Source organism: Pholis gunnellus, assembly GCF_910591455.1.
Source record: "Pholis gunnellus genome assembly, chromosome: 1".
Taxonomy (NCBI): domain Eukaryota; kingdom Metazoa; phylum Chordata; class Actinopteri; order Perciformes; family Pholidae; genus Pholis; species Pholis gunnellus.
Window position 1 is genome coordinate 7,597,098 of NC_136528.1, and position 14,181 is coordinate 7,611,278.

The 14,181-nt window shown below is 39.5% G+C and overlaps 1 protein-coding gene across 1 annotated transcript in view; it reads right to left on the reverse strand.

The window, feature by feature from the left end:
* luzp2 (leucine zipper protein 2) overlaps window positions 1-14,181 on the reverse strand; it is a gene marked incomplete at both ends in the record, with an annotated part of 150,551 nt that overhangs the window by 33,449 nt on the left and 102,921 nt on the right. Inside the window, one exon of the mRNA XM_079177292.1 lies at window positions 1,409-1,471. Coding sequence (XP_079033418.1) covers window positions 1,409-1,471 — 63 coding nt within the window. The remainder of the gene's footprint in view (window positions 1-1,408; window positions 1,472-14,181) is intronic.

Below are 14,181 nucleotides of genomic sequence, written 5' to 3' on the forward strand. Positions count from 1 at the left end.
GCCTGGACGGTTATCGGCTGAGATATTCAACATTTTGATTCTGCTTTCATGAAGTGAAAACACACTGTGAAAGGGTTAAAGTTGTGAGACGAAAACACAGACAGCTTCCAGACCGGATAAAGCCGTGGTTGTGACCTGTCAATCACAAGGTAGCCCCGCCCTAAAGCATACCCTGCTTTATGGTCTGTTTGACTCTAAATGGATCAGAATCTACTAAATGAACATCATGCTGTATTGAAGAAGACTTGAAGCTAGAGATTGAGACCATAAACTCATGTTTACAATGTTTACTGAGGTAATAAATCAAGAGAGAAGTAGAGTCATTTTCTCATAGACTTCTATACAACCAGAGGAGTCGCCCCCTGGTGGACTCTAGAGAGAATGCAAGGTCAAGGCTTTATTAAATTATTTTATTAATCCAAAGGCAAGCATATTTGTTGAGGGTACAGATTACTATTCGAATTCCTTAATGTCACCTGAATATGCAAGATACTAAAAATAGTTTTGTCGTTCAAAAAGCTTGGTAAAAAAATATTTTGTAGCATTGACCAAGCCTCATCTGCCTTAGAGGAGGTTCAGTCCAGGGTCTTTGTGAAGAACAATCTCCGTCTGAACAACAAGGTAGCCATCGATCAACCTGTCTGCATCGCCACACTGCTGTGTGTTGTTAAATCTAAGGTTATTCCTCATACTGTAGCCTGGATTCAGGAAACGCTTGGAATCACCAACTGCACAACTGCATAACTATTGAGCCCACGAATACACAGCACCAGCTGCACTCACTCGGGCATGTCATCACGACGCCCGCAGGACCCGCTGCCTTGTAAGATCCTGCATGGCTAAATTGCAGCATGGGCATTGGTCAGCAAGAAGGCAAAAGCAGCAGTTCAAAGCTCAGCTCAAGGCTTCAATAAGGATGTGAACCTGCTGGACAACCGGCAGCAGAGCCCGAGTAGAAAAAGAGGAAAAGTAGGTGACGGCAAAAATCACACAGACGAAATGTACTCGAAGCTGCTCTTACTACAACCTGAGTTCCTGAGATTGCTCTGTACAGCCATCAAAGAGCTCACTGTTAGACACAAGTTGGTCTGAGATTTCACCGGACAGCTAAAACCAAGCAAGTTTGTGTGTTAGTATGTGTGTGAGAGAGAGTGAGAATGACAGAAATAGACTTTGGTGGATCTTTTTGTGAAAGACTTTCCTAATCACAGTTAAATTAATGATCCAAAGATTTGCTAAGTTAGAGTTATAATTTGAATTTTGTTAACATTGCTTGCTCACAAGAGAACTAAATTAATCTGCAATATTTTATCATGAATTGCACCTATTCCATGAACAATGAAGTAGCTGGAGCATAGAAGTAATTATGTATGCGATTAAACAGAATGTACTAATTGGAAATCCTTACCTCTTCAGCATAGGCGTCACAAAGTTTGTGTCCTGAAAGTAGTTTCGTTTTCAAGCTCTTGTTCTGAAAAAGAGAAAAGAAAGAGGTGATGCCATTGGTGTGTGCCATGTGTTCTGCACTCCATGTTCCCTTAACATGTTTGCTGCTTGATAGAAAAGTCCTATTTATTCAGTAGGCTTCAGTTTCTCCAGCAGGGCACTTGGCTGTTGAGGATCTCTGACAGCAAGTGCTGGGTTTACTCTCGATTTCAAACTAGACTCGAGAGCAGTCAGGAGTGTCCTGTCTGAGGATCTGAAAGTGCACTCAGGCTCATAGGCAACTAAAAGGTCAACATTGTAGCTCAGAGAAAGACCCCCCACTGAACTTTAAACATGATCAGTAAAGCCTTAAAATCACTTGACTGGCAGCCAGTGGAAAGATGCCAAAGTAAGGATCAAAAGGTCTCGTCGTTCGGTGCCAACTATATCCTTTTTGTGCATAATTATTTTTTAGACAGTTCAAGAGACACCATACAGTGCAATACAGTACAATACTACTCTCCCCTGGATTTGCAAACATGTTCTCTCTGACAGAGGTAGTCCTGAGTCGCTGAGAAGATCTCAACATCTCCCAGACCCACGCTTATTGTATGTGGGATACCCTCACACAGACAGGGCAAGACAAACAAGACAAATAAATAAACAACAAAAACAATGCGATAGGGATGCAGCTACAGATGAAAAGAATTACAGCCTCACGGTTGTATGCCTCCGCCAGTGATTTTGCAGTTTACATCAATTTAATTCAATGTGGCTTTATCGGCATGACAACTTCGAAAAAACAATGTGACCAATGCATCAAAATGAAAAACTATCAATGTCCGTGCAAAATTTCATCACTTCATCATTTTATCCTATTAGACATCGATGTGAAATTGTCATGTTTGGCATTTTAATTCTTAAGTTATGGCCAAATACGTGAGTGCAGGTGGATGTTTGTACCAAACTTAAAGAAATTCCCTTCAGGTGATCGACGTTGATGAGAAGGGACCGGACGGACAGATGGACGCACGACCCAAAAACATATTGAGGTTAGCCAGCTGTTGAAATCAGAAGTGCACTACTCTGATTACCAAATGATACCATAAAAAAAGCAAAAATCTCCATTAATAACAATCTCTGAATTCTAAAACGGGACATAAAAACACATTTCTTTCTTCTTTTGTAAATATGAAATTTTCCTAATTTCAGATTCTACTTGAACTTAAATATATATGGTGAAATCTGCAGTGCAGTATTGGTGTAAGAGGCCACGATACCAAGATCTTTCTGTCTAAATTGAGTTTGAGTGCAATGCAGTGCTATATATTCAAAAGGAAGCCAGCAAATGACACAGCCAAGAGGGAGAATGTCAAGACTGAAGAGAATGGGAACTGAGGGTGATTACAGCATTTGAAGGGAAGGACTTCCCCTTTTTAATTGACAGTGATTTGTTCGTAAGAATGCTCCTAAAGCAACTTAATGCTTAACCCAAAGCACCCATCCAGATCTCAAGATGACTCAATAAAGCAGCACGATCAACCATGACGAAAGCTTCGCTTGGGTCTGAAAGAACTGAAATTGGAGCAATCCAGCATCTGCAGTTAAGAGAAGGTCATTCTAGGCAGATATTCTTTAAATCTGTGATTTAAAATTAGATTGGCTGTCTCAGAAATGCTTTTACAGTGTAAAGAATGAGTACTTGATAAAAACAGAATGATGCAGTGGAGAGAATAAACAGCGCCATACATCATATTGTATGTAACAATTCATTTTATATGATATAAAGGGGCCTATAGGTACATTATATTATTGGTTTGTACTGAAGCAAGTCTAAAGCTTGCAGCATCTTTAAACCGCTACTTAGAATATGCCATATCAAAGTTGTAGTTCATGCAAAAATGAATGGGGGAATACTTCAACCCAAAAATGGCAATTTGTATATCACTTTCCCTGTGTTCCCATTTTTTCTTTTTCATGCATGCCACCACGGAGAAATGGAGGATCAAAAACAGGAAAAAAGTCTTGATCAATTGAAGTAAATGGTAATGTCATATATCCGTCTACAAACTTTGTTGTTTTGTTGAGAAAAACTACGTTTTCTTCAAGAATTCAAGGTAACCCAGGGTGAGTAAATGATAGACAAATCGTTTTGTGGTTGAAGTATTCCTTTAAAAAATCTCAGTCATTGCATCTTTGCTCATTCATTTAATAAGACATTCAGAAAGAATAGCTTATTCACCATTCTATCAACATTTTTGCATTTACTAAATGAAGGAAATGCATCACAGAGTCTTAAAATGTGTTGTAAAATGACCGTGATGGCTGAGGAAACCAAAAGGTGACCACACAACAATGGATATTGACAGGAAATCACCGCCACTGTTGTGTAACTAAGCTTGTTCCACTTCGGTTTTATCTAAAGAAACTAATGCAACCTCATCATAGCAAGCAGTGAGGATTTAGTATTGCTTTTCATTGACTCAACAACACATTTAAAATTCTTAATGAGTTTATCAATGAGCCAATTACCTGTAGTCGAGGGTCTATTCTTCAGACCCATCCTGCAGAACTCAAGTGAGGGCAATGAATATTCATTCACCCGCTTTAATTCAAGGAAACTGAACTCAATAACCAAAACAAAGCACAGCCCAGTAGAAGAGGTTGGCCTTTACTCTTTTTATGCAGTACCTACAGAATGTTACAATACATGAACAAACGAATGCAACAACGACTCATTTTTCACACTTGTTCTGCATGTGAACGGATTACAGTGCATGGGCTTATAGAGTGTGATCAAACAGACTTTGAAACAGCATGATGGTGGATGCCAGGAGGGTGGTCCTGAGCATCGCCAAGACTGTAGTGTTGCTGGGCTTTACGAAGGCAGTAATCTACCTCCTCACAATGTTTGCTATGTGGAAGGGAGCCCATGTCAGATCCACATGGGCTATGACTGGTAGTTCGGTCTATACACATGTATAACACTGTCAACAATGCACCTCATTAGAATGACACATTTTACTATAAACCAAGTAAATTTTTTTGAGAGAGATGTTTTAATTGTACCAAAATTAGGATTATCTGTAATTTAATGTAAAATTACCACAACGAAGAATTAACAATATGATCAAAATTTGTTTTCTGGAGAAAAACAAATCTGCAACAAGCTGTTTCACTGTTTTTAAGATTAAAACTGAAAGAAAAGAAGATTTATAGAAAGGTGCACTCAATACAGTGCAGATCTTCACCAGGTGTGTCTGCAATAACCACTGCTGTATTGAGTGATTGAATGAATACAACCCACAATTTTCCATCTCCCTGTCTTGGCTGTAGGGTTGGCAATGCACGCAGCCGTGTTTTCACCAGGGCCGGTTAAGAGTAGTAAGTGAGGAGTCAGCGGGCAGTCAATGGCAGATTAAAACACAAACTACGAGGTCCTTGAGCCATAACTGCCCACCCAAAATATTATACAGTTTGCTGCAGCAGAATGCGAGATTAGCTGTGGACAGACACAGAGGTGCACACTCACGGAGACACAAACGCACACACCCAATCCCATGATCAACGCAACCAATGTAGATTGGAGAATACTGATGAAGGTCAACTGGTTCCTTCCTTTTTGTATTTTTTTAACAGATTATTTTTAATTACACCCCGTTTGGTAGGTCTGTCTTTCTGCCCAGTCGGTGCTTTTCCTGCTCCGGAGTAGGCGAGGCAAGTTTGTTTTCACCTTTAGCAACAGGCATTTTGGAAAATCTGATATTATATTATGGCCAATTATGGATTATAGATGGCACATTCATTTAATTTAGATGGAGATAACACATTTATGGCTATTATGTGGCTGTGCTCTGATGATAGATTTGCTGCTCGATGTTGGAGGCAGCTCAATGTTATTAGGTGACGAGTTGGCTGTGAACCACAGGGACAGTTGGGAGGCAGGAGGAGAAGGGGAAGTGTGCATCCACCAGCTGGCCCTTGACATCTACTTATAAACGATGTGGCCACCTGCACAATTCTCACTCTGTCATGGAACATACTGATTGCATTGACAATCATGCAGAACAAGGCTGCATCTGTATAGTTAAATAATCAATTGGGTTTATTTTTGGTCCGGACTGAAATATTGCAACTATTCCATGGATTGCTGTGAAATTTTGTCCAAACATTTAGCGTCCACAGAAGATCAGCCCTACAGACATTCGTGGTCCCCAGACTTTTCCTCTGGCAACACCATGCGGTTGATCATTTGTGTCAACTTGTGTACATTACTATAATTTGTCAGGCAGCAACAAGCTACTGTACATTCAGTTCCAATAGTGTCAGTTCCTCAAATACAGTACATTCTTTGCAATTCAATTCTCACTCCCACACACACCCATGTACAGTGTACTGTTTGTACTCCCAACACATACAATACAATGAGCAGAGCTAATGAGCAGGAATGGCAGTTGTTTTGTGATTCAGTGAGGCAAAACGAGAACCAATTCCTCCCAGTTGCACCTGCTCTCACCCCTACAGAAGCACTACCATACGAGTACATGCAGAACTGGCAGCTGTCATAAAATGTGAGGTAGTTTAGCCCTGGGACATACTCAAGAGTGAAAATGAGATCCTCTGGAGCATATATGTCACAGTGCATTATGTAAATTTTGATACACTGAGCCCCATATGTCGTAAAGTATTATTTCCTCTGCGGTGTCATTCTGCTGACCTGAAAATAAAGGAACATTCTTACATCTACATGTTGCTCATATTTCCTATTTAGAGAAATGCAACAGCACACAACCATCTGTTTCTATTTCTCAGTCTGCCACAGGGCTTTTATTACTGATCCATGACTAACTATTGTGGAGTCCCAATTCGACTACAAATCACACAAAGGCATGATGGAGCAATGGTATCTGTACCTTCACCAAGGAGGATATGTTTTCTGTTCAGTTTTTTGGTCTGTTTTTCAACAGGAATTATGAAAAACTACAGGCCCTGGAAGGGTGTAGCATGGGCCAAGGAAGAACACATAACATTTTGGTGCGGCACCGAATCACAGGACGGCTACGCACATTATCTTTCACTTATGGATACAGCCTTGATGGAGGTCTGTGCTCTACGGGTGCCCATCTAGTTTGGTTGTGTGGATTTAAATGCACAATCACATTATGTTTTCTTTTACATAAAGATTGCAGGGGTTTGAAGAATTGAGTAAAGTTACATCTACCAAATAAAACACCTACAAATATACAGCAATATAGGCAATCACTATCCATCGAAAGGATTTCAGAAAATGTCTTTCAGACTGAACTCAGCAGTTATTTTCACACATTATGAAGTGCTGATATGTCTACAGCCCCTGAGTGTTGACATTCACTATCCATCTAGGTCAACTTTCACACTACTCGACACACTGTTGGAAGTGGCAGAAACCAACCCTTTGGTAACACTATTTTGATTGTTTTCATATTGTATTACCATCAAGTTTTACCTATATTAACACCATGGAGTGTACATGTAGTAATGCACAATTAACTCTGCCATACTGCATATTTTATGTCTTGAACAAATTCAATTTTTGCTGTTAAAAGGGAGAGATCAAGCACGCAGCCCTGTCCCTTTTGCGACTGCAACGTTTGAATAAATCATGAAAAGTGTGATGAAGGCAGAGTTGCCATTTTTATTTTCAACGAGTGGAGTCACACTAGCCGTGGCGTGCACTTCGCCTGACACCACTCAGCGAGGAACTATTGTCACAACACATTCAGCTTGAAAACAGCTTGAAAAGGTCAATTAGCTTTGTTGTAATGACAAAGAAAGCAAAAGGACAAGATGTTTCTGTCGCCTCACCGCTTTAACTGCTCAGGCATCTCAATTGTGAAAATACGACTTCATTATTCGTGTCAATTAAAGGGCAGAATGAACTGTGCCCACAGACCCACTGTTTCCGATGGAGGTCAATGAAAGCAAAACACAGTAGTACGTTGTCATGGGAATTGCATCATGTATAATGTCAGTCCTTTCTGAAAACAGCAGGAACGGCTGCACCAACGGAACAAAAGCTCGTTGAATTGATGGTGTGGGTGAGAGGTTTCATTGGAATCTCACTGCACCTCTTAAGAGGTTAGATTTCTCCTTGAAATTGTTTATTTCATATAGTTATTCAGCTCTCACAATTCACAGAGCTCTCCTATAAACTCTTGCTCCCTGTTTGTTCAGCCTGCAGGCAGCAATCAGAAGTTTGTGAGACCTTGAGTGCCACACTTTTTTTTTTTTTTTTGGCTTTGTAGAAATTGGTGTGAGGAAACAGCTGGGAACCATATATCTCATTGACTTTGTTTGGTTGCAGTGGTGGGAGTGATGTTTGCTAATAATCTGGCATAGCAAAGTGTCAGTCCTGCGTTCTAGACTTCACTTCGGATGGACCAGGAAAGACTCCAATGCTGACCAACCGAAGTAAACGAAGGGGTGACTAATAACATCAGGGGTGTTCCAGACTAAGAATTGACATAGTCGACTGATGAATCTATTTAAGCTTTATTCATTTATAGAAAAATATTAAAAACAACAAAATCATTGGCCGAGATAGAAGTGACAAACGTTTAGCTGTTGCTTCAGAATAATGGCCCACTCTGTTTGTTGTGTGTGTATTGTGGAGACCTATCTCACGGGTTCATTGTTTAACGAATGTATTCTTTGGAATCTCAAATACTTGTTAATTGTCGGAGGGGAGATCGATAGACAGAGACACACGGTTTAAACCAGCTTGCTTTTCTTGGTCGTAAATAGAACTTTCACCCTAGTTCTATTTTGCCCATTGTAAAAAAACAACAACACAGGACTTACGTCCAGGAGACTGCCTTTCGGGTCACGTGAGTCGTTAAATGACTAGCGTCATTAGTCATGTGACTTGGTTGTCGCTCGCTAATTACGTGAATCCTTTGTTAACGTCAACCACGCTCTTTTCCTAAACCTAACAAAGTCATTTTATTGCCTAAGCCTAACTTCCTGTAAAGACTGCAGTTTATTTAAAAAAGACACTATACATGCAATGAGTGGAAACTGACATGCTGTCCCTGCCATGTTCAAACTGACGCTAGAGGGGTACCAAGAGTGTCACAGTTTGAAGCTTAGACCACGGACCAAGCGTCTGTATTTGATGAGTTGGGAGTGTAATGAAACAGTAGCATTAGGTTTGTTGTCGCCAACATGTTGCAAATTTGGATGGTGCAACTTAGTCTACATGGAGATTTATCCACACACATCAAGGAGATTGATTGAAAGCAAATGAGTTATTTTCACATCTTTAATAACAATATATTGGTAAGGCTGATATTTCTACCAAAATAGGCTATGCATCATGATTCATTTGGAGAAGTGTGAATGAAGTATTCAGTTGTCATTATTGTATTGTCATTAAGTATTGTGATTAATTGCGCACCAAACAGCAGTTGTTGAAGGCATTGGCCTTTGTTTATTTAGATTACAAATCATGGGGTCATCCATAGTAAAAGCCACAACAACCTGTAGCATACCTCAAAAGAAATGTTTGCTGCTCAACTATTCCACTTTGTGAGTTTTTGCATAATCTATGTGAAACAGGCAGAACATTTATGAATAGCTTCAGCAGTTTAATCTCTTATTCAACAGATTTTCCCCCGGATCTTGTTTTTCCTTTTAAATTAAGAATGCATTTATATAATATAATAACACATTCTAGGGTCTATCTATTTGACATCCTCTGTCATATATTAATGAGCAAAATCCACACATAACATACTCAATTACATTCTCTGTCCGTACAGTCCGACAGGCTTGTCTGATTCCTCAAAGCAAGAAAAAAATGTAAACTCACACTTCCACTCACTTTTTCAGAAAATTGTGACGGGGCTTCAGCACTTATGTAGCTGTCTAACGCATCTAATATATATCACTGGCATTAGCAAAGCACGCGTTCACTGTGGATAAGCTATTAAATAGGACGTACCCTCAGACATCTTACAAGTCATTTGGCAGCTTGAGCTGAACTCATCCTGCTCGGTTTGTCACAGGCTCTTGAGGTCAAAGGGGGGGATTATACATAAGTGAAAAGATTGCTTTCTTGTCACTGTTTCATTGTTCTGACACATAATCATGTGCAAACAGTAAGCCTTCACTGTGCGTTGGAAACAAGGTGTTGTAGTGAATTAATCTTTGAGCAAGATATCCTCTTTTGTTCATATTCAGCCCGTTCTCACGCCCAAGTCGTCAAATACGGCAGCTTGGTCAGTGGCCCTACGCGTCTGACTATAGGTGGCTGCAGTTATGGCGAAGTACAGGAGAATTCAGCTGACGTAGTACACAGAGTGATAAGTTCATGTAGAGAGGAGGTTGGGGTGGATGGTTCAAACAGACACAGGACTTTCATCGTTGTTTGTGTCCTGTCCAAAACCAAAAGTCAACATTGATTTATTTTAAGTAGGTTGAGAAATGTTATATAATGTACTAGTTATGATTGCCTAATAAACTAAGGAACAAATGTACTTATTTTAATCCAAAACCTGATCCTTTCCTAAACCTAACCAAGTTATTTACATGTCATCCCACACCAACAACTAGAAAGAGAATGATAAGTGGCGCCAATTTAGAGTTTCTTTGTTGCCTCCTACAGGGAAAGAAGGTATATGCTGCTGAAATTAAAATACAGGCAGTGCTACATTTTTTAATAGCTACCTGTGTGTGTGTGTGTGTGTGTGTTTGTTATGTAGATGTTGAATATTACTCTTGTGCAATCTGTACGCTAAAAGAAACAATTTAAGGGTCAGGTAGCTAAACCGTATATATAGGCATCAACGTTTAGCTTGTGCTCCTTTAGAGTTAGTTAACTTTTAGGGATCAGCCTTTCAAGAATTTTAAGTTGACATGCAATGCCCAAAGTGTTTTTAAAGTATAAACGTGGGTTAGTTTCCTACTGAATCTAGGGCTGTGCCGAATATCTTTTCTTTTTTACATTCAAAGCTCCTATTTAGCTTGCTCCACGTCTGCCAAAGGGTCACCATGAGTATGACAGCTTACACAGTTATCAGTCTTTCTCAGAACTTGTTTAAGGTATTTATTTTCAGCCCAAATGCTCCGCTATTATAATCATGCATTAGATGTTGCTTTGATGGAAACGGTGTCTGTATCCTCATTTGACCTGACCACAAGCTTCTGTTCCGTGTTTCCTGCCAGATATCCCTCATTGAATAGCTGTTGAGTGAGTAGTTGTGTAAGATGCTTGACAAGGCTTCAGACTATTTGAAGAAAATAAATTAGATGAACTCTATTGATCGTAGCAGGCGAATGGTGGAAGGCCTGGCATCTCAAAGAAGAGTTGAAATATTCCATGGGAAGTAGTCTCACTTACTATCAGCATAATAATAGAGCGGCAGCCCATCCCTGCAGTAACCCACCCACCTGAACACTAATCTTTTCCGGTCCTTTAATCATTGTCATTCCTTGTATTTGTTCAAGATGAATCCAAAACGCCTGAACAATCTGATAAATCAGGTGGAAATGATGACAGTAACGCTTCTAATGCTGGGAGTGAATTATCTGAGAGATAAATGGAAGCACTGCAACAGTACAATATGAAAAATGCCAAGACTAATTGATATTACTTCAGATTGAATAAATCAAATCTTAATATACACAATGGGCCCAAAGCATCGCTATCCTCTCTCTGGATAGAAGTGATGTAAGAAAACGCATGTGATCAATGTTCTTTTACTTTGATATTTCGTCTACAGCTCTAATAGTTTTGACTGATGATTAGTCTGTGCCTGCTTGACATTAGGTTCTTAGTTGGTCTCAATCAGCCTCAATAACTAGATATGCTCTTAATAAAGTGAAACACCACCCACATGTCTTGAGTCTAGCCACTGCGTTATTTTGAAAAAATGATTTGAAAAAATAAAGTGGGCAGGGGGCTGACAGATGAAACCACGCTCACTTCTGTATGACAAAAGTCTGGATGCAGGGTCCACAAATATGACAGCTACAGTAGCTTAGGAAATAGCGATATGGCATGAGGCATTGAATTTTATGGATTTACTGTTAATCAGACCACAATGAAACAAGAATTACAAATAAGTTAGCTGGGCTAACATTAGCAAGGTTAACGTTTTCTAAGATTTTCTAAGGCTAGGAGTCGAGTGTAGCTCAAGCAGGTTACACATTAATTATATTGTTGGTCGGTAGATTAAATTATTGTTGAGCAAGTCATTGAACCCTAAACTGCTCCCAACGTGTATCTGTAGGAACAAGAAACGGTACCTAAGAATGGTATATGATGAGCTGTGTCCACTGAATTGTCCTTTATCAGGGGACCTGTGCTGGATGCCAAAACTGCCCAAAGGCGATCATTGGAGCTCGCATGGCTGTTTAAAAGGATGCTAAACAATCAATAAGCTGTGGATGTGAGGATCGATAATGCTTAATGGCATTTTAAATAATCTTCTGCCATGGTACCACAAGGAGCCATTCTGTTTTATTCTGTTTAATTTGTTCCATTAAGAGAAATGTTTATCATACCTCATTGGATGTAGAACAGTAACATCTGGTGGTGTGAATGGACCGACACTGTGAAATGGCCTTACTGCTGTGCAATAGTGGTGCACTTTGTAAGTGAGACTATACAATACTTTCTAAATTCTGAATAACAGTTGAATGTACAAGGATGTCATGGTATGTGGAAAGTAAACCAATTTAATGTACCAAGCTGTTGTTGCCAAGAAATATGACAACAATCTATGTAGCTGTTCTAATTATGCAAATGATATTGCATCTCATTGAGAACTAAAGTGTTTGTTTATGAGTTACACTAAAATATTTGCAAGGAGGAAATAAAGGATAGAAGGCAACACTATAGACTTTATGCTGTCAGTTATAATGGTACATCAGCAATTCTGTCTGATGAAGTCATCCATTAGCTGCCTAATATCATCATCAAGTTGAGCTCTTAAGCCTAATAGGTACTTCATTTTGTATGTGTTGTGCTTCCACTGTGTTGCAAGCACGAACAATATGTAAGATCTTTTCAATGAGAACTTTTGAAAAAAAACTACAACAACAAAGTAGAACTTTGTAGAAGTAGAACTCTGAAGGCTTACCTCGTCCTACTTGGAAAAGTCATACACATAAACGTGTTCATAAAATGAACAACTTTATTTCTTTTCCTTTGTCAGAGTGAGGCAGAAAATAAACTTCATCTCAGACGTGATTACATTTAGCAATGCTAGGTTTAAGAATGATCTTACACCTGCAATAAGTTGTGAACACAATATTGACTTAACATCACAAGATATAGATACAGAGCAACATTATCATTATTTGGAGTTGTGTGATAATTATCTACCAGTGTTATCAGTTAACAAGTTGAGAAAAACCACATTGAACTTGTCCCATGTGAAACCAAAGTAAACGTTGACTTTACAGTTGTTAAGTTAAGTTGTTATGTTATTTTAATCATTGTACGTTCCTTCAAGCGTGATAAAAGGCTGATATGAAACATATTCATTAAAAATAAAAAGGCAAAAGAACATCCCTCCCAAAAGCCTGTGGGCTGGAACAGGTGGACAAAGTCACACAGTCTGCATGCTTAAACCAGTGTGTTTCAACCTTTTCTGAGCTGCGGCACATTTCTTAAAAGATCCCGCGGCACACCAACAACCAAAAAAGTTACCAAATGACACATTGTAGCATAATAGAGCATATATGCTGACAATTTAATTTAAGTCTCTCACTTTGTTGATCCTTACTCGGTGTGAAACCTGGGCCTGTTTAGATGAACACAAAGCTGATATCCTGGCAGAAACAGACAGCATCGTTTAATTCTACTGTCTTAAATTAACAAGGTCATTATTGCGATACCTACTGCCCCCCACTGGCATGGAGAAGTATTTAATTAGCCAGCCACTATGTCGCAGGCTCAGACACTCAACAATGGCAAATTATTTGCAGCAACTAAATAATACTTTTTTGGACCGATTAAGTGAAGTTGGACACTTTCCCACGGCACAGAGGTTGAAAATCACTGGCTTAAACAACTTTTATGTTTTACAATTCGGCTTTTTTTTAAGCTTTTGAGTCTTTCTTCCCTTCGAATGGCGTTACATGTCCTCTTACCCAAACCGTCTCCACTCATAGATTGTATAGAAAGATGGACCGCACAATAACTCCCCAAGAGGGAAGCCAAAACATCTCCATCGCCCGCTAGCGGCTGGCTGCAACATATGTCAAAAGTCCTCCACCCTTCCATGTTGGTGGAAACTAAACAATCACAACACATGGCTGTGATTGGCAGCTGCTCTGAGAAACGTAGTCCTGGAGACAGACACTCGGGAAATGTACGGAGAATGAGAACGTCAAAGCAGCAGAATGGGCGTCATGGGCAGAGCCACACACCCATGAATATGGCCCCCATAAGGAGACATCAGCCTCACAACAACAATATATATATATATATATATATTTATTGTTGTTGTGATTTATTATTTTAATTAGTTGTTATTGGATGTGCTTTATTGAAATGTCTGTTTCTACATTTTGTATTATTAAGTGTGTGGAATATCATAGATTTATTGTGGAACAAGCACACACAGTGTTGCCAACTTCCTCGCTGGACTTTTCAAACCTTTTAGCGGCTTGCCACTCGGTGAGTTACTAAGGTTACGGGCATTGTTGTTGCCAGGTCATTTTGTCGAGGCTTAATCCTGAACGCTTTCAGAGAAGCCCCGACTGTAA